This window comes from Rutilus rutilus, assembly GCF_951802725.1.
Source record: "Rutilus rutilus genome assembly, chromosome: 4".
In the NCBI taxonomy this organism is placed as follows: Eukaryota; Metazoa; Chordata; class Actinopteri; order Cypriniformes; family Leuciscidae; genus Rutilus; species Rutilus rutilus.
Window position 1 is genome coordinate 51,482,125 of NC_140212.1, and position 22,035 is coordinate 51,504,159.

Here is a 22,035-nt window from a genome sequence, read left to right on the forward strand (position 1 = left end):
AATTTTTAATTAAGGAGATATTGTTATAGGGTTCTTAGTTATCTTACTTTTGAATATAGATCTATTTGGAGCAGCGACATTTTATTGTTTTATTATTTATTTATTATTTTCATGATTAATGGCGTTAATTGTACAATATATATTTTCAAATGTTGTGTAATGTCTTGTGCGTATGGTGTGTAATGTGATGTCATGAATTGTATTGTCACATGGTTGATTTGTAGGACCCCAGGAAGAATAGCTTTTAGCTTATGCTGAAGCTAATGGGGATCCAAATAAAACAAAACAAAAAAACCATTACAGTGGGAACTCAGCTTCATCTTCATTTCCAGAGCGTAACAGCCCTCTCTCCGGTGCAGCGATTGACATCTAATCCTCCCCTGGAGGCCCGAATGAAATACTTGGTCCCTCATGAGAAGGACCAGTAATCCCATCCGAAAGCTGCAAGGCATGCAAGACAGTGAACGTGGCCAACAAACTCGATGGCATCTAAACTTCTTTTATTTTTCATTTTTATTATTTACATGAAATGTTATATCAGATTTATATTATAATTATGTTTTTGATGTTTGTTTTTTTCAAGAGTAAATATTACATGTGATAAACTGTATTTTGACATTTATTTCTGGTATATTGTCAGTAGTGGAGTCACAGTTCTCCTTATATTTGTGGATGCGTATATTGTGTCATCATCCACATTTGTGTTTGCATTTTCTTTTAATTAACATGTCTGCCATATTTCAAATCAGAATAAAGTGAGGAGTGTCAGTCTGTGTGACAGAAGAAACTGCAACAGGTTTATCAGCCTGAAGGATGGGAGGGACTGTGTCTGTTCAACTGTTCGGTTACACAAGAAAGTGGTAATAAACCAGGAAGGATCTCCTTACGATCATACTAAACTTTCATATGGACAGAATTTATTAAGACACTCTTGAGAACACAGTGAATGTTGAGTTGAAGGTAAGTCATAGAAGAATCGGAAACACATTTACCTGAAGTCTGTGACTTGAGGACCATGTTTGTTGAACACAGGTTTAATGCATGTAATACTTAATCTTGTAAATATATGAAAGGTTTTTGAAACAAAATTATAGATATATTTGCATTTTTGAAAATGAAATCCTGATTCAACAACCTTCAACATGTTTATATGTATTTATTTGTACTACATGTAGATACACATTGTGTATTTATATCCTGTTTTGTCTGGACCCGTTTAACCGGTTTAACTTTGAACAGAAAGTGATTGTAAATGTGTATCTCGCTTTTTAACAGAAGTTTAAGCAAAAAGCATGTATGCTGACAGTTTTCTGTAATGTTTTCTCTTTTTTTCAAATTTTATTTTTAGCATCTGTGTCTCAGAGATGAAGTTAATTTGTTTGACTCTCCTGCTTGTTAGTGGAATTACAGATTCAAGATCAGGTAATTTATTCATCATTGTGAATAATACTTTATATTTATTGCACAGTAATGTTCGTCTGGAACAACATTAGAGTAAAGACCCTTTAGGATGTGTAGTTCAGATCTGCTCTTTCTCTTGTAACAGAGCAGTATACAGTGGTGGGACCTGCAGATCCTGTATTTGCTGTATCTGGTGAAGACGTGATTCTGCCCTGTTCAGTCAAACCCAACATTAGTGTTGTGGACATGAGAGTGGAGTGGTTTAGACTTGATCTGAAAGACTCCGTGCATCTCTATGATGATCATGAAGACAGAAACACAGGTCAGATTCAGTCTTACAGAGGAAGAACAAAACTGATCTATCAAGAACTACAGAGAGGAAACGCATCACTCAAACTCTCAACAGTCCAAGTCTCTGATGAAGGACGTTATAAGTGTTTAATTCAGTCTGAATCCTGGTATGATGATGCCACTGTTGATGTCAGAGTTGAAGGTGAGGAAACCAGTGAAAACTAGCATGCTCTTTTCACAGAACAAACTAACTCAAAAAAAGCCAAAATGTTGGTTACACTTTATTTCGTAGTCCACTTTAGACATTCTACTAACTATAAGTTTTCAACATGTCAACTAACTCTCATTAGAGTATTAGTAGACTGTCAGTAGACTGGTAGGTTATGGTTAGGTGTTAGGGTTCGGGTTAGTAGAATAAGTTGAATTGTAGTTGCCAAGTTACTTATAGTCAGTAGAATGTCTGTTGGGGGACCAACAAAATAAAGTGTTAGTAAATATTAATCAGACAGTCTATATAATATTATGTTTAATTTTTATATAGCGCCTTTCCCAGGCTCAAGGACGCTTCACAATAATAGTAAAGAACAAACAATAATTTCATACATAAATGGACAATAGACATTTGCCCAGTCCAAGCGATCACAGTTGCGTTTCGCATTGCAAGTGTAGTAAACAAAAACAATAACCGAAATAAAAATAAAAACAACATTATTCGTCACAATGACAGTAAAGAACAAACAATACAAATACTCTAGTGACAGTTAGTTGACATGTAGTTGCAAAGTTACTTATAGTTAGAATGTCTAAAGTGGACTATCAAAATAAAGTGTTACCCATATGTTTGATTTACACTGTGCTTATTTGCTGATTTGTTTTGCAGAAAATATGTTTATTTCTTGGAAGACGTCAGTCATCCTGATTTCAGTTACAGTTGTGCTCGTGATTGCTGGAATACTAATAACTGTGTTTGCTCTTAAAAACAGAGGTACAGTTCGTGTTTTCTTGCTATTTTATATGTTTTGTGAAAATAAATAAGGCAGACTGGAGATATATATATATATATTTTTTTTTAACTAATTTCTATTTATGAACATCTGCATAACTGAAACACACACAGACATCAACATTCAGCACATAAATCTCAACAATGGTGACAATCAAAATGTCACAATGCATGCTGGGTGCCAGCATACTACAAAACTCCCAGCATGCATTGATTATTCAGCTGAATTGTCTTACCATTTTCTGTGTTTGCTTGTTTTTTTGCTAATTTTTTTGTTGACTACAAAATTATAAACTACTAATTATAACTGATTGCTGTTGGAACTCTTGCTGTAGTTTCACAGTGGTGGTAATGTAAAGTTTAAGTGTGTTAATAATGTAACACTTTTGATAAAGGATTGAACACTGGATGAGATCAAGGGACTTATCCAAAGGTCTTGTTTTATTGTTATTTTATAACACGTCACTTTGACAGCGAATAACTTTACATCTGAGGCGTTTAAAGACTCCATTTGTCCATCGTTTATTTCTAAAGAAACACGACAATGTATAAAAGGCTCCATTACCTTGTGTCTTACACTATATGGCCCCGTATAAGCCGTTTTTGTAAAAATAGGCTAACGATTGCGTCATAACCACGCAAACTACCGTATAGACAGGAGGAGAAGCTCGCAGGCAATCGGGGGGACGTGGAGGCAAAATGACAAAATAATGAATCAGAATACTTAGCAAAAGTTGCTCCTGATCTTAACATATGGAAAGCTCCTACTCACGCTCTCCGTCTCTGCGAGATTCGTAAGGGAATGATTCAGATTTCTGTTGGCACAGCTACTAGAGCGCTTACAGCTGACAGACAGGTTGCTCTACGTCACCAAACTCAGTTTGAGTCTGCGCAGTACAGCTCAGCCCAGGAAGTGAGTGCTTCTAATTGACTTCACTTTTCTCTGTTGAAGTCTATGGGGTCGCTGTGTCCATTTATGTGTACTACACTGGAGAAGCGCGCGCGCCTTCACAGAGCAAAGCCGGATTAACAATTTCATGGATTAATCATTTAATTCTGATCTGTAAGGCCGGTGACACACTGGATGCGTGGCGTAAGCGTCTCAGCTGCGTGGCGTGTCCGTTTTTAATTCGGCTCCCATGTTAACAGGTTCGAGCTTGCACACTGCCTGCGTGAGACATGCATGCTAGAAATAGAACCGACGCCTATTTTTCAAGCGACACGCAAGCGCGTTGGAAGCGTTTCCAGGCAAAATAGAATGGGAAAATATGTTTTTATGCCATTTTGTACATAAATACATATTAATTAATGACATTTTGATGTTTGAAAGTCTATAGGTTGACATAAATTCAGATATAAATGTAATTTAAAATAAATAAATAAATAAATAAATAAATAAATAAATATTGATTTTCAAATATTGCACCTGTCAAACATAGTCTATTTTGCCGTCAATACTGTTAACGGTGTCCTTTATCAGTAGGCTTTATATATCCCATTATTTTTGTCTATACATATATTTCATGTCATTTTATTTTTTAAACAATCAAGTCCTGGTTCCAACCACGGTTCTGGTGTGTAAAGACACAGAAAACGCGACGCAGCTGACACGCAACAGAAACGCCACGCTGACGCCACGCATCCAGTGTATCACCGGCCTAACAGGGTGATGGGACACAGGTGAATGCAATCAGTGATAATGAGGTACAGGTGAATGTGATGAGTGATCAGAGATGATGAGTCCGGGCAGTGAGTATGGGAAATGTAGTCTGAGAGTGAACGTGAGAGTCTGATGTGGAGTGCCCTCTGGTGGCTCTCAAGGGCACTCCAGCTGGTGACCGTTACAATAACGGCATCTGTTGAACAGCATGATAACACACTAGATGAGCTGGAAAACAAAACACGAAAAAGAACGTGATAGTGAAAAAAAACCCCAAAAATGTTATAGTTGTGATTTAAGCAATGTAAGTGTCAATGTGTCTTAAGCAATGTGTCTAGACCTGCCTGGAACTACTTTAGCTGTGTATTTCCTGGAAAATAATTGCACACCTTAGAAAGTTTGTCAGCCAACCAGAATCAAGCATTCAACCATTGACCCAAAAGCTAATGCTAACCCATATAATCCTAACCCATAACTCATCTCATTAGCAGGAAATGTTGGAATCATCCAGAACAAAGTGTAGTCACAGTAAATCCATAGTCTTGTGTTAAATGTTAATACATAGTAAAGGCACCTAATAAAAAGTGTGGCTTAAAAATACAACTCTTTTTTCCTGTAATTTAAATTGCTTACATTATTTTTAATTACAGAGAATTTGCAGAAGTTTTTGGAAAACCACAAAGCCAAAATGCAGAAGAAAGCAGAACGTATATTTGAGGGCAAAAAGGAAAATAAAGCAGATCTCAAAGCTGTTTACACAGAACTGTTCATCACAGAGGGAGATATGGCAGATGTCAATCAGGAACATGAGGTTCTGAAGATGGATGATGCTTTCAAGAACAAACAAACACAGGACAAACCAATCAAATGCAATGATATTTTTACTGAATTGGAGGAAAAGGAAAAGATTGTGCTGACAAAGGGCATCGCTGGCGTTGGAAAAACGGTCTCTGTGCAGAAGTTCATCCTGGACTGGGCAGAAGGAAAAGCCAATCAGAATATAGACTGTGTGTTCATGCTTCAATTCAGACAGATTAACTTGATGGAAAATAAAGAGTTTAGTCTCCATAAGCTTCTGCTGGAGTTTTATCCTGACCTGAAGGACCTGAAGGACCTGGAGAAATCAAAGTTATATAAGGAACGCAAGCTAGCATTTATATTTGATGGACTTGACGAGAGTCAGTTGTCTTTGAATTTTAATAATGTATCATTAAACACTGTTGAGAGAGAAGCATCAGTAGACGTGCTGTTTACAAGTCTGGTCAAAGGGACTCTGCTTCCGTCAGCTCTCGTCTGGGTGACCTCACGACCAGCAGCAGCCAATCAGATCCCTCCTCAGCATGTGGGTTTGATCACAGAGGTGCGAGGATTCACTGACCAGCAGAAGGAGGAATACTTCAGAAAGAGAATCACAGATGAGACTGTGGCCTCCAGAATCATCTCACACATTAAGACGTCTCGTAGTCTCTACATCATGTGCCACATTCCCATGTTCTGCTGGATCACGGCCACAGTCCTTCAGAATATCATCATAGAGAACATCAGCACAACACTCACTGAAATGTACATTCACTTCCTGCTGATACAGATGAACATGAAGAACCAGAAGTACGATAGAAAAACAGAAAGAGAATGTACAAAGCTCTTACAATCAAATAGAGATATGATATTAAAGTTGGCCAAGCTAGCGTTTGAACAGCTGAAGAAGGAAAAAGTTGTCTTCTATGAGGAAGATCTGAAATCATGTGGTATTGATGTGAGTAAAAAGACAGAGCGAAAACACACAGAGTTCACAGGAATGATCGCTGAGATCTTTAAGAAGGAAGATGGACTTCATGAGTCAAAGATCTTCTGCTTTGTGCATCTGAGTGTTCAAGAGTTTCTTGCTGCAGTGCATGTGTTCCTCTGTTACCTGAACAAGAACATGCAGGAGCTTCAGTTTTTCTTTGATGAGCCCAATGAAGATATCACATTACATGAGCTACTGCAGAGGGCTGTTGGTAAAGCCATGGAGAGTAAGAGAGGACATCTGGACCTCTTCCTGCGGTTTCTGATGGGCATTTCACTGGAATCCAGTCAGGAACTGCTCAAAGGCCTGCTCACAGACACTGAAGACACCACAGACACTGAAGACACCACAGAGAGCATCAGACAAACAACTGAATACATTAAAGAAAGACTACAGCGGAACATCTCAGATGAAGCTTCAGTCAACCTATTTTACTGCTTACTTGAGCTCAAAGATAATTCATTATATGAGGAAATCCAGAGATACCTCGGTCCAGATGATCATCCAGGAAGGGGACTCTCCTCTTCGATGTGCACAGTGCTGGCCTACACACTGCTGATGTCAGAGAAGGTGCTGGACGAGCTCAACCCAAAGAGGTTCACTTCATCACCAGCAGACTACAAGAGACTCGTTCCGGCTGTGAGATGCTGCAGAAAAGCCCTGTGAGTAATTACACAATTTCACAACAATTAAAAGTTAACATACAGTTGGAAATATCTTGTTGTTCACACTGTCAACTCAACATACTCAGGTTTTACTTTAACATTCGCTGATTCACTGTGTTCAAAAGTGTGTATGAAAAGGTGTCTCATAACTATGGCTTGCAGATTCTTTCCCCTGTGTGAACTGTAGTATGAATAATCCAGTGGTGTTTCCTCTAAACAGACGAGGTAGACAAAGAAATATCATGAAAAAATAAAAAAAATAAATCTTAGCCTCTTGTTTAGCGTTTAAACACATTATCATCTTCCCTCTTTTTATATGAATAAAGGTCAAAATGACATTTAAATTACTGTGAATTTTTTTGTTTGGCTGTTATGTGTTATATATTGTTTACACTGAGAAATTGTAAAGGTTCAGGAGGCAATAGCCTATGTGAGATGTAGCTGGCGGTTAAAATACTCCAATATAACAAATGTCATGACCAAATTATACTCAGAATAATCATGCCCTACGTAGAGGTTTGACATGAAATGTTTCTCAATTCTCATTAAAAGCAATGCGGTAAAACCATGTCACTGGGACATTTTAAAATGCTCTACGTGGCGTTATGTACTAAAACAACAACCAGGGAAAAATATTATCTCGCACATTTTCTTGTCATCAACACCAGCTACTCCTATGACGACGACACCGTAAACCGAGTGGAAAGACACAATGTTTATGTTGTTTTCTTCCGCATGGAAAGCTGTTATAAAGAAAATGCTTAATGTGTCTGCATCTGCATGTCTGTAAATAGTATAATTTATTAACAAGGTGTATATTAAGTCTTTATTTAAATTTTAGTTAATTACATTGTAATTAATTAAGCAACGTTAAGCATTGTCTTTAACTAGCCGAACAGAGGGCCCGTCACGCCTCTCTTCATCAGTTTGCACTGGCTATCAACAGCTGCTCGCATTAAATTCAAGACACTGATGTTTGCCTACAGAACAACCCCTGGCTCTGCACCCCTATACCTAAACTCACTACTTCAGACTTATGCGCCCTCCAGAAGCTTTCGAGTGAACGGTGCCTTGACGTGCCATCCCAAAAGAATCACAAAATCACTTTCACAGACCTTTACCTGGACTATTCCAAGCTGGTGGAATGACCTGCCCAACTCAAGCTGAATCTGGAGTCATTTTCAAGAAAAGATGTATCTTGTTCATCAACACTTGACCCATTAATACTAGCACTTAATTACTTTATTCTGTGCTTTCTATTGTTTCTTTATTAAAAATAAAACAAACTTGCACTTTGCTAGACTAACTAGGACACAGCACTTACAAACTGTTGCTCTCTTGTTGGTTCGATTGCTTTTATTGTTCTCATTTAGAAGATTTTTTTTTCATTTAGAAAGAAGCATTTTTCTTTTGGGACTACAGATGAAAAATAGCCTTTTGGCTAAATCTGGCTTTTTTAACCATGTTTGTTCATGTGTTTTATGAAATTGCACTGTCCCCTTTTAAATAAACCAATAAATCAGATGCTCTGGATAAATGCGTCTGCTAAATGATTAAATGTTAATGTTAATGTAATACTTGCTCGCTTTAACCAATGACAAGACACATGGCAGGATCACATGACAAACAGGGAATCACATGACAAGACACAGAAACATGACAATGACAAAACGTGACACTTTCTCAAGTCCTCTGATCATTTTCTTACCAAGGGTCACTTTGTGGCTCTAATTGACTGTTTTTAAGGGAATAGTCAGAGGAAAATCCTTGGAGGAATCTCAGAATTTGTTGGATCATCCTCAGACATGAAATATAACTTCTTTAGACTGGCTTTGGGCAAATTGTATTTCTAGGTGACGCTGGTGTATTTATCATTGTTTTATTCTATACAGTAAGTAAAACATTTTTATCCATTTTATCATACTTCAGCTATTGTAACCTTTTTTTTAACATAACTTCCATTGGTTCTCTCCGAGCAGAATCAGGAACGTTTCTGTTCTTGCGTTCCTTCTGTATTATTATTGTAAAAAAAAAGTAAATGTAGCCTAGTTTATAATAATAATATTAATAATATTTAGGCTATAATATAATTTCTCTCCTTTCTTATGTAACACCATGCCAGCTTCTATGGATATATAGCCTATTCAGGTTTATTTATTTAAAATAAAACTAGGCTTAATAAGAAATAAATTAATTTAATTTATTTCTCATTGGGCTATAAACGTTGTACTTCACTGGCATTATTGACGTAAAATATCATCTTTCCCATATAACAGCATAGCCTGGATGCCAGCCGAACTTAGCCCCGCCCACAAAATGTTTAGGTCGGGAAGTTCGGTCTGGACTCAATCCGTTGAGGAGCTATTATGCCCGAACAAAAATAGTTCGGACCAATCAAATTGTCAGGGCGGGCTTTATACCATAGACAGTAAAAGAAATGGACACAGCGACCCCATTGGATTCAACGGAGACAAAGTGAAGCCTATTAGAAACTCTTACTTCCTGTGACGTGAGCAAACCGTCTGTCTTCTAGTAGCTGTGCCAAGCTCAAGCTCAATCTCCAATCTTGGAGCAGGAGAAACTTTTTGTAGGTGTTCTGATTAATTACTTTGTCATTTTGCCTCCACGTCCTCCCGATTGCCCGCGAGCTTCTCTTCCTGTCCATACGGTAATTTCCTACTGTGCGACAGAGAGTCGCGTGGCTATGACGCAATCGTTAGCCTACTTTTACAAAAACTGCTTCTACAGGGCCATAACGTAAGCTACAAGGTAATGGAGCCTTTTATACATTTTCGTGTTTCTTTAGAAATAAATAATGGACAAATGGAGTCTTTAAACGCCTCAGATGTGAAGTTATTCGCTGTCAAAGTGATGCCAAAATGAATGGGAGTCAATGGGATGCTAACTGCAGGTGGGGTTCCGCTAGCCAATGGCGGCGCCCGGGGGTACCTTCAAAATAATACAAATCCCTGCCCCCCTGCTTTATACGATGATGGACAGATGAGGAACGTAACGTAATCATCCACGTCACCAACGAGCGCTTGGGTTGAATTCGTTTACAACAAAGATGACTGCCGCTGGAGGATTGAGATTTCACGAATCACGAGTTACAAATAAGTCAGATAGAATAAATGCATATTTGGCGTGCTGTCCGAGGAGAGGCTCCGGATGTGAGAGTGAGTGGAGGGATGCTGAAAACTGTCAAGGAATGTTAGGTGAGTTGACAGTGAATAAATATATGCTTCCTCTCATGCTGATAGGGTGTAGACCGTAGACGGCAATTGTTTGAAGTTGATTGGATTGATTATTTGAATGTGCTCCTCTCGAACTTTGTTTCTAAAACATTATGTGTAGATTCCGCCATCGCATCTGTTATAGAAGATATCGACAGCGCATTCATTTTAAAAGAGGAACAGAGAACCGCGATCAAGGCATTTGTCGATTGTAAACATGAATGAAAAACATACGTCACTTACTCCGTTGCTCTGATTGGTTGTAGGCAGAGCCGTTGACTATCCAATTAAGTGCAGAGGCATTTTCCTTCCTGGTTCGCTTGAAACACGCCCCATAATCAAAGCTCAATGGAGCAGTATCAGACTCACATTCTGACTAGAATTTGAGTATAATAACAGCAGTGAGGCGGTAGTCATTCTAAACGTCACAGAAATACAGACTATTCAAATTGTAACGTCTTATATGTTCGGTTGACTGTATTTTACCAATTCAAGAACTTTTGCTGTGTGCGTGTGAGGCAGCGGCGCGACCACTATTTATTTTTCCTTCCAAGAGAGTAAACTCTTACTCTGTAATTTATGGTCATACATATGATATGGTCATACATACATAACTTTGTCTCTGTTTCCTTTGAAGCACGACACACTGAACTGAAACTCAGCACGTTTTCTTTTGTTTTTTAATCTGTAATATTTAAGTGAATGAGGGCTATATTTCAGCTTTTTTGAAGAAGAATCTGTTTAATATTTATTTTCCCAGCAAAACTAAATAAATAGAAATAAAAAGGTTTTAGTTTAACTCAATGAACACAAAAAACGATAAAATGGTCATGTCAATAAAGCTTTTATTTTTTGAAAGTGGTCATACATGTAGGCGTACACTACAGATTGTTTTGTGTTTTGTGGCATTACCCTGTACTTTTAGCTACTACATTTATCTACATGCAAGCCTGAGTATTCATTCTTTTAAATGATCTTTCAATTGTTTGTCACTGTAATAACATTAAATCGAACAGTTACTTTGAACTAATTTAAACAAAGAACGATTCAGTGTGTCGGCGTCCTCGTGAGGTTAACAGAAGAAGGGGATAGTTTTTGTTTGATGTGTGTGAACGTCCATCTTTTCTCACCTTTCTTTCACAAGGCATTCAGTGTAGTTTAAGATTAACCGATTTTGCAAGTTTTCTGAACCCAGAATTTCGAGGGCTATACTTTCGCCTACATTTACAAATTGAAATTTTCGCAACTGTGAGGTTCACCTGTAACTTTTATGTGTTACCTTGTATATTTATTGTTATCATATTATATTAACATACTATTCATCAGCATATAGAAATTCAACGAATACAATGAACAAAGTTATACTGTCCTTGCAATGAGTTGCTTCTTCAAAACTCGACAGTTAGCTAACAGTGTAAAATTCTCCTGAAGAAAACACAAGGCATAACTTTTCTTGGGTTCCACGAAGACTTTACTTTTCTTATTATACTGTAAAACTGTAACAAAACAGAAATAAGATTAAACCAATACAGATACCTAAAGTACACAACTTATAGCAACAGAAATGCTGAGTCATAGCTAATAGCTATGCTAACTATCAATTTAGTCATTTGACATGAGAAAACTCCAATAACCCAAAGATATGCCAAGTACAATTACTTTTAACATTTTTTAGTAATATGTACAGTACTTACGGACAAATAGTATCCAAGGCAACAATGTAAAAAGAAAGAAATGCAGCAGGAGAAAACAGCACTGGCGCTCTGCTCTGCAACTAAATTGTTATGGAAATTTACTAAACTAAAGCTACTGCTGCTTGATAGCCAAAAGGGGGCACTGTTGCGCACACAATTATGATGAAAAACCAAACTCTTAATTTACTTTAGAGAGGTCAAAACACTCCCCGCCTGGCACAATGAGGTTGTGTCACAAAAACATTAAACAAGATTTAACACAAAGGCGATACAGAAAACATATTTTTACTGTCCCTCAGATAAAAGAACAACCATGTCAGAGATTGGTCTCAGAAACACTTTCACAGTTCCTTCTTTTACTATTTTTACTTCTGCCTTTCGAACCTTGTTGTCACTGCTGAGGAATGTCTTGATGACACGTCCTACCGGCCAGTCATTCCTGTGAGCTTGTTTTTCTTTGAGCAAAACAACATCTCCAAGTTTGATGTTGGGCTTGTCATCTGTCCATTTCTGTCGACTCTGAAGAGTGGCAAGGTACTCCCTCCTCCATCTCTTCCAGAAGGTGTCTGCAAGACACTGAACTTGTTTCCACTGTTTTGTATGAAGCTCTGCTGGGTCAAAGTTGCCAGATGGGGCCTCTAGAGCACTGGTCTTCTGAGTTAAGATCATTGCTGGCGTGAAAACAGTTGGCATGTCTGGGTCGGTAGACACTGGCAGTAATGGTCTGGCATTTATTATTGCCATCACCTCAGCCATCAAGGTACTCAATACTTCATGTGTGAGCCGAGTATGTACAGACTGAAGAAGCATGGCATCCAGGATCCGCCTGGCTATTCCGATGAGTCTTTCCCACGATCCCCCCATGTGTGAGGAATGTGGGGGATTAAACTGCCATGTACAGTTTTTCTCCTGAAGGTAGCTGTTTAATGTTGCATCACTGTGGTCGATTTTCAATTCTTTACAGGCACCAATAAAATTAGTACCTCTGTCAGAGCGCAGAAGCTTGGCAGGTCCACGAACTGAGAAAAATCTTCTCAATGCATTTATGAAACTGGATGTGGACATGGATTCCACAAGCTCAATGTGCACAGCTCTTGTTGTCATACATGTGAAAAGTACCGCCCACCTTTTATTGTCTGCACTGCCTCCCCTTGTGCGACGCATCATAACCATCCATGGACCAAAGACATCAAGTCCAACGTTGGTAAAGGGTGGCATTGGTGAGAGCCTGTCAGCTGGTAAGTCTGCCATCTTTTGGATCTGTAGTGTTCCTCTGAGTTTACGACAGATGACACATTTGAAGATAACAGATGAGACCAGGCATTTGCTCCCGATGATCCATAGTCCTGCAGCTCTGATTGCTCCCTCCGTGATGTGACGTCCCTGGTGCGCCACCTTCTCATGATAGTCTCTCACTAAGAGAATAGCAATGTGATGAGTACGGGGAATAATAAGTGGGTGTTTTTCTTCTTTTGTCATGTTAGCAGGTGTGAGACGACCTCCGACCCTAAGCAATCCATCTTCATCAATAATGGGGTTGAGCTTTTTGAGTGGACTCTGCTTTGGTAATGTCTGCTTCGTTTCCAGACACTTGAATTCTTCCCTGAAGATTTCAGACTGCACAGTGAGAATAATTACAACTTTTGCACGAAAGATCTCACTTACGGTGCATGCCTCAGTGTTACACTTCCATCCTTTAAAGTTTCTCTGATCTGAAGATGTCTTGAATGATCTTGCCACACGGATGAGCAAAGCTATGGTGCGGCACAGAGTCATCCAATGAGAGAATCTTTCAAAGCGATGTGACTTTAACTGTGTTTCTGAAGTTGTTGTGATCAAAGTCGTTACATCAGGTCGTATCTCCACATCTACGTCAGGTTCCACTAGAGTGAAGATGTGCTGGCTCTGGGTTGGATTGTGTTAAGAATGATGGTCCCGAGAGCCAATTTGTGTGTTGAAGGTGAGAAGCATGGATAGGTCTGGTGGCATGGTCTGCAGGATTGTCCTCTGTAGAGATGTAATGCCACTGCTCAGGATGAGAAGACTTACGGATACGAGTCACTCTGTTTGCAACATATGTGTAAAATCTCCTAGTGCTGTTGTGAATGTATCCAAGGACAATTTTACTGTCTGTGTAGAATTTCACAGCATTCATGTTAATGTCTATCTCGTCTGTGACTAGCTCATAAAGCTCCACAGCTAGAACAGCTGCACACAATTCTAGTCGTGGGACGGTATGTGCGGGTCGTGGGGCTAGTTTGGATTTGCCCATAACGAATCCAACGTACTGCTGACCTTCACTGTCGATACACTTTAAGTAGGCAACAGCTCCAATTGCTATTATGGAGGCATCTGAAAAGATGCACAGCTCCTTTCTTTGGGCAGAGGACTGTGGGAACGGAACATAGCACCTTGCTATCTGGAGATGTTGGAGATCTTTCAGTGATTCTTTCCACCTACTCCATTCCTCCTTCTTTTCTGAAGGAAGTGGTTCATCCCATTCATTCTGCTCAGCTGAGAGTTCACGAAGGAGAGCTTTTCCCTGCATTGTTATAGGGGCCACAAATCCTAAAGGGTCATACAAACTGTTTACTGTGGCCAAAACACCTTTCTTAGTGTATGGTCTTTCCTCTTGAGACACTTTGAATGTGAAACTGTCTGTTTCCAGGTTCCACAGGACCCCCAAGCTGCGCTGTAAGGGGAGATCATCTGACCTGAGGTCCAACTCCTTCAGATCCTTGGCCCTCTTATCAGCTGGAAAAGCTTCCATAACCTTGTGACTGTTAGATGCTATCTTGTGCAGTTTCAGGTTGGAGTCAGCTAGCATCTTCTGTGATCTTGTTAGGATGTCAATCGCTTCTTCAGGGGTTGGAGCAGATGCAAGTCCATCATCAACATAAAAATGTCTTACGACAAACTGCTTGGCATCAGCGCCATACTCTCTCTCACCCTCTGCTGCAGCACGCCTCATGCAATAAATAGCCACGGCAGGTGAGGGGCTATTTCCAAACACATGGACCCTCATTCTGTAGTCCCTCACCTTTTTGCTGAGATCGTTGTCTTCATACCAAAGGAACCTGAGGTAGTCTCTGTGGTCTTCGTGTACAACAAAACAATAAAACATTTGCTGTATATCAGCTGTGAATGCAATAGCTTCTTTTCTGAAACGTAAAAGGACCCCCAAGAGGCTGTTGTTCAAATCAGGGCCACTAAGCAGCACTTTATTTAAGGACACTCCTTCATATTCAGCACTTGAATCAAATACCACTCTTAGCTGGTCAGGTTTCTGAGGGTGATATACGCCGAATGACGGTAAGTACCAGTGTTCTTTATGTTTCTTCAGTGGAGGAGCAGGCTCTGAATGCTCGTTTTCTAACATTTTCTGCATGAAGTCAATGTACTGTTTCTTCATGTCAGGTTTTCTGTCCAGTGTTTTCCTGAAAGAATAAAGACGCGTCAATGCTTGTTCTCTGTTATTTGGAAGGCACTGTCTGGTGGAGCGGAATGGTAATGGCGCCACCCAGCTGTTTGCTTCATTTTGATAGACTTCTCTGTCCATCAAGTCAAGAAAAACCTGATCATCCACTGAAAGCGCTAATTTTTCATCTTCCCTGGTTCTTTCAAAAACAGCAGTTCCCAATATGTCTATTTTACCACTAAGGCACTCTTCCTGTGTACAAGAGGCTGGAGAACAGCCGAGATGTGATGACTGACTGAGAGTCTCCTTCACTAAGATTTTGTTTGGGCATGGGCTAAGAAAAGATGTGCGGCCGTTACTGAGCACATGTGTTTTCAGGACATTAACACTTGATGGCTTGTGAGTTGTTCCTAGGCAGATGTCACCCACGATGACCCATCCCAGGTCTAGCCTTTGCGCATAAGGAGCACTGTGGGGTCCGTTAATTTGCTCTCTCACCTTGTGCACCCGCAGGATATCTCTTCCCAAGAGTATGAGGATGGGAGCGTCTGGATCCACAGTAGGAATCCTCTCAGCAACTCGCTGTAGGTGTGGGTGACAACGTGCCACCTCAGGAGATGGGATCTCTGTGCGGTTATCGGGAATCATGTCACATTCAATCAAACTTGGTAGTGGTAGTTGTATTTTGCCATCTATGGATTCGATCATCAAGTTTGTAGCTCTTCTGCCCATTGCTTTGGTTACCCCTGAGCAAGTTTTCAGTGTGTATGGGTCTGATGTGGTTGTAATGTTAAACAAATGAAAGAATTCTGATTTAGCGAGTGACTTATTACTTTGTTCGTCTAACACTGCATACATTTTCTTTGCTTCCTCTCTTCTTCCAGCAGGATACACTATCACTGGACTGATTTTGGAGCAGGAATGTTGACCATCTGAATTGCCGCATATCTCTGTGCATTTGGATGTCACTGGTGTCAAAGCGTTTCCTCTCACCTCCCCGCCATCATCTTTGTCGGCTTCTTGGCTCTCTGTTGTAGTGGGAGGAGGACCAGGATGTAGCGCTGAGACGTGTTTCTCACTGTTACACTCCAGACATTTAAGTGTCACTCTGCAGTCTTTTGCCATATGCTGTACTGACCCACAACATCTGAAACAAATACGGTTCTCTTTCAGGAATGATTTTCTCTCGTCAATATGTTTAGCTCTGAAGCTCCTGCATTTTTTTAGCGGGTGGGGCTTTTTATGTATAGGACATAGCTTATCAGGACTTTCCATAATCTTCTCACCAGAGCTACACTGGATAGTCATATAATCTTGTGGAACATCTGTTTTGTGCACAGACACAGAAGCTCTGTTGCCACTTCTTGTGTATTTCTCAGTTTTCAAGCTCTGGGTGCTGGAGGATGTAAAGGCAAAACTAGGGTCGTTTTTCACTCGTGCCTGTTGTCTTACAAAGCTGGAGAAGAAACGAAAAGGTGGAAATGCGACTCTATTGTCATCCTTATATTTGGATCCTGTGGCAACCCATTTCTCTTGCAAGCTGTAAGGTAATTTCTCCACAATGGGATTTACTCCACGAGCTGTATCCAAATATGACAAGCCAGGTAAATATCCTCCCTCTTTTGCACACTCTATCTCCTGAAGAATGTCACCTAACTCCCTTAGCTTGACATTATCTTTGTTGGTGAGTTTAGGGAAATCTTCAACCTTTTTTAGCAGAGCATGCTCTACTGCTTCTGATGACCCATAACATTCCTCTAGTCTTTGCCAGACTAAGTTGAGTGCTGCTGTTGGGTTGAACACATGCACAGAGCGAATCCTCTTTGCCTGCTCTGCAGATTCCTCACCAAGCCATCTTGTTATCAAATCCAATTCTTCCCTTGATGAGAGGTTGAGTTCTTGGATGGCACTTTGGAATGATGCCTTCCATGCCCAGTAATTCTCAGGGTGGTCGTCAAATTTCAGAAGACCTGCACTCAACATTTCCCTCCGAATAAGGTATTTTGTTACGTCTTGCACACCTTGAGTCTCGGATAAAGGCTTCTTTTGAAGATGAAATGACTCTCTTGCAGGTTCCGTGTAGTAAAGTTTATTGTCAACTTCCTCTTTTTGTTGTGGTTGTTTGACATTAGCTTTTCTGCTATTAACAACTCTGTTTTTCTCATAATGATGAGAATCTGCGTCCTTCATGGCCATTTCACACTGCGCACGCGCCACCTTGTGGCAGGCTAGTGGATCAACCTTCAATGGAAATTCCCCAGAGTGTGCTCCTGAGTGTTGCCTGACATATTCAGAGGTGCGTTGAGCTGAACTGATAGGTAACTCTAATAACTCTGGACTAAGTTCACTCTTGATAGACTTATCATCTTCTTCATATGCAGCTGCTTCAGCTGTTGCAGCAGCAACAGCCTTCTGACTTTTTAATATATGGAGATACGCTTCAAGGTCAGCTTTTTGCTTTATGATTCTTGCTTCTTCTTCTGCAAAGAAAAGTTCAGCACGGGCAGCCTCTGCCTTAGCCCGAGCTTTTATCGCTGAGGAGCTAGCTGTGGAAGCTCTACTTGACTGTCTTGAAGTACGTGACTGTACTGACCTTGCACATGCATCAGCACTTTGAGTAGCTTCTTGCTGTTTTTCCACACTACCATTCTGAGAAGATGGCTGGTACTTTTTGCCTGACCGTAGACTCATTGTTGCTGCACATTACCTTGTTCAATTGTGCCCGCCGTGCGCTTGTCCTTTTACTATACTGTCCTTGCAATGAGTTGCTTCTTCAAAACTCGACAGTTAGCTAACAGTGTAAAATTCTCCTGAAGAAAACACAAGGCATAACTTTTCTTGGGTTCCACAAAGACTTTACTTTTCTTATTATACTGTAAAACTGTAACAAAGAGCAAAAGACAAAACAGAAATAAGATTAAACCAATACAGATACCTAAAGTACACAACTTGAAATGCTGAGTCATAGCTAATAGCTATGCTAACTATCAATTTAGTCATTTGACATGAGAAAACTCCAATAACCCAAAGATATGCCAAGTACAATTACTTTTAACATTTTTTAGTAATATGTACAGTACTTACGGACAAATAGTATCCAAGGCAACAATGTAAAAAGAAAGAAATGCAGCAGGAGAAAACAGCACTGGCGCTCTGCTCTGCAACTAAATTGTTATGGAAATTTACTAAACTAAAGCTACTGCTGCTTGATAGCCAAAAGGGGGCACTGTTGCGCACACAATTATGATGAAAAACCAAACTCTTAATTTACTTTAGAGAGGTCAAAACAAAAGTTTTTAAGATAATGCAGAAGTCTCTCTAAATGTCTCTGCCTAATATTTCAGCCTGATCTCAAGGCAGTTTGTGCCACAGTCATGAAATGTATTTATTGATGTTGTATTGATAAGTGTTCACGGACACGAATTTCTTCTTTTTTCGTTTCTCTCAGAACAACTTATCTATGTATTTTCCTTTCTTCTACTAAGCGCCCACTCAGTCTGTTCATAGTTGTCAGTCACGTGACCTGTGCGCTGGCCTGGAGGGCAAACCAATATGGGCCGAATTGGTGGAATGGCTTCTCCGTATGACGCAGCACAACCCGTCCATTTTCATTCTGTTTCAAGCCGTGAATATTTGGATCACCTCTCAAAAGATGAAAAACTAAGATATTATCACAAATATAATATTTGATATCACTTGATATTGTAATAATGATTATTAATGTTGATTAAATAGATAGCCTACATAAAAAATATTGTGTTTGGAGAAACTGGCTACACATATAAAACATTAGAACCATATAATAATTATTTTAATGCTTTTTACGCATTAGAAAATGAAGACTTTACCTAATCTTATCAGCCTGATGAATAAATATTAACATTATATTAACATTAACTGTATCCAGAAAGGGAGCAGAATGTGACCAAGCGCTAGTTTAAGCACTCTCACAAACACTCCTGTTAAAATCACTGAAGCTGACGACACTGCGACATGAATCTCTTACATCGAATCTGCACTTTGTTGTTCATGACGGGAGAATTCACGAGTTTCAGTCAGACTTCAGACAGAGAGAGCGCACACACAATGAACAAAACTCTTCGTTTCAGCGATGACTAATCTGAATGCCTCTGATTGGCCGATCACATTCAACAGAAAGGCATGTGATTGGTTATAATGCTCAACGCTGCAAAACGAAATCTGACTGAATGCCACAGTCGGATGGATCGAATGAATGTTAAGCACCTTTTAAAGTTTATTTAACCAATACTATCACTTTATGTGTTTATTTATTTTTCCAAAACTTTTCCAGGCCTGGAAACTGTTATTTTAAAATTCCATGACTTTTCCAGGTGTTTCATGACCGTACAAACCCTGTTTTTAAGACATCTCATCTAATTATGATCATTTTTAAAGCACATTTACCAAAATTCATCATGAAAGATCAAGTCTTATTGTATAATACATGATTGATGTTTGCTTCAGCATTGGATACTGATATACACTGCCGTTAAAAAGTTGTTGATCGGTAAGATTTTTTAAGTTTTTAAATAAGTCTCTTCTGCTTACCAACGCTGCATTTATTTGATTACAAATACAACAACAACAACAAAAAAAAAAGTAATATTGGGAAATATTATTACATTATGTGAATATATAGTAAACTGTCATTTATTCCTGTGATCAAAGCTGAATTTTCAGCATCATTACTCCAGTCTTCAGTGTCACATGATCCTTCACAAATCATTCTGATTATTAGCAGTTGAAAACGGTTATTTACATTATTATAAATGCTGTTCAAAAGATGCTGTTTTCTACGTTGATTATAATAATGAATGTTTTTGAGCATCAAACCCGCATATTAACGTGATTTCTGAAGGATCATGTGACACGAAGACCTGAGTAATGATGCTGAAAACAATGAATGCTTTGAATGAATGGACAAATTATGCTTTGATCACAGGAATACATTTTAAAAATATATTAAAATAGAAAACAGTTATTTTAAATTGTCATAATATTTCACAGTATTACTGTTTTTTTGTTGTTGTTGTATTTGAATGCAGCCTTGGTGAGCAGAAGAGACTTCTTTTAAAAAAGTTAAAAATCTTACAGATCCAAAACTTTTGAATGGCAGTGTATTTTTAGGCTAACTTGTTGCTGCACTTTGTCTTTTTTGCAGGCACGCGCATCTTTAAATTTGAAAGATTCCCGTTCCCGCAGCGGTAAATTGCGGGTGTGTATTTGCAGCTTCTTACCGCTAAGAGTCGCTACAGTCACAGACTTTGCAAAGTGTCAGCTTATTCTCTCTATTGCGTAATCTGCCGCCGCGGCTCATTTAGAGCCATTGAAAGCTGGTAGCAAATCAGAGTTGATAATGAAGGAATTAAATAATTTAGCAGTAGGGGTTCAGCGAAAAATCGGCAGCTGGCAGCAGGAAGTAGCTGCCACTGGCAGCTGACGTCAGCTGCCGCTAATAACCGGAAGTCGGTGGATGCCGCTTTTAGCAAGGCAAATAAATTATTATATCAATGTATATATATTATTTTAGCACTTATTTAAATAAAATATTAAATTTGTAACTGATTTAAAAAGGTTCATCAAATATAAATTAAGTAACAAAGATCATAGACATAGTACAAAAAACAAACATTAAGCTACACTTGAAATTATGAATTTGTACGTGTATATAATTTGTGTACATGTTTGTCAAATAATGACACATAAATGAATGCCTATATAATAATATTGTATATTTATTAACCATACATAAACATTCATTAAACAAATAATGAAAGTCCTGTCTAAAAGGAAAAAAAAAATTCTCAATGACCTTTATTTAAAAATCATATTTTGCTATCATTTAAGTTCAGTTTTACATTTGTAGTATTTCAATATTCTTTTTCTTTGTTTTATAAAAGAGCTGTAACTTTGAAAACAGGCTTGATATTTTTTGTTCTGAAATCAGAATGAACAACAATTCTGAACTAGATGTTAAAGTTCATAGAAAAACTAAGTTGGCTTGAAAAAGCCTAGCCAGAAAGTTTGAAAACATTTTACAATGTTCTAGCATGGTTTAACATGATTTACAATGTTTCTAGTGTTAGGGGATAACAGCTTAAAGACCCAGGACCAGATATGATGAAAGAAGACCAGGAGTTGTGAGGTTCAATCAAATAAGTAAAAATTTACTGAAGAATAGTTTCATCGGTAGAGCCAGGCGTCAAAGTCTCACGGGGTCGCAGGCCAGAGACTCTACTGTACACAAAATCTCACACCAGTTATACCATTTCCAAGGGAATGATTGACATCAGTACATACAGGTTGGCTACTTCTTATTGGCAAAAGAACAAAGTTAAAACAATTCTACACTTATGGATAGATAGGAGGGTAAGTCGACATTGTCATCCGAGTCGTAGAAAGGCGTCTTGGGGTCAGCTGCTGCATATCACAAGACCTGCACAGAGCATTCAACACACACACACAAAAACACAATGGAATCGCAGTTCCTCCAAAAGTAGTACAGATAATGTTCACTATAAAGAAATACACATAAAAGTACAGTTCTGTGAATCAGATCACAAAGTGTTTGACCCCTGAAACCTTAAGATTAGTAAGAAAGACAGATGTTAGAAAAAGATAGATAAGTTAGAAATAAATAAAAGAAAGACAGACAGACAGACAGATGTTAGAAAAAGAAAGAAAGAAAAACTTTAGAGTAATGTTGCTGTCAGAGCATAAACAATATCTGCAATATGAATAAGTTACGACGATCAAAGTTCAAAGCAAAGGGAGACAGAAATCACTTTAAAGACTACAACAAACAACTGGTGGGGACTACACAAGCTTCCTCCTGGGCTAGTGACATCACTAACCTTAAC

The 22,035-nt window shown here is 38.9% G+C and overlaps 1 protein-coding gene and 1 long non-coding RNA gene across 2 annotated transcripts in view; one reads left to right on the top strand and one right to left on the bottom strand.

Annotated features, from left to right (window-relative positions):
• Window positions 1-847: 847 nt before the first annotated feature.
• The window catches only part of LOC311289858 (protein NLRC3-like), a gene marked incomplete at its 3' end in the record, with an annotated part of 63,354 nt that continues 42,166 nt past the window's right edge, over window positions 848-22,035 (top strand). Inside the window, exons 1-5 of the mRNA XM_084408103.1 lie at window positions 848-960; window positions 1,349-1,422; window positions 1,547-1,894; window positions 2,573-2,677; window positions 5,006-6,806. Coding sequence (XP_084264229.1) covers window positions 1,365-1,422; window positions 1,547-1,894; window positions 2,573-2,677; window positions 5,006-6,806 — 2,312 coding nt within the window. The 5' untranslated portion in view covers window positions 848-960; window positions 1,349-1,364. The remainder of the gene's footprint in view (window positions 961-1,348; window positions 1,423-1,546; window positions 1,895-2,572; window positions 2,678-5,005; window positions 6,807-22,035) is intronic.
• Window positions 21,322-22,035, bottom strand: part of LOC311289616 — a 1,074-nt gene continuing 360 nt past the window's right edge. Inside the window, exons 3-4 of the long non-coding RNA XR_014627172.1 lie at window positions 22,030-22,035; window positions 21,322-21,611 (exon numbers count right to left, since the gene is read on the bottom strand). The exon at window positions 22,030-22,035 is cut by the window's right edge and continues 10 nt beyond it. This is a non-coding gene — a long non-coding RNA (uncharacterized lncRNA). The remainder of the gene's footprint in view (window positions 21,612-22,029) is intronic.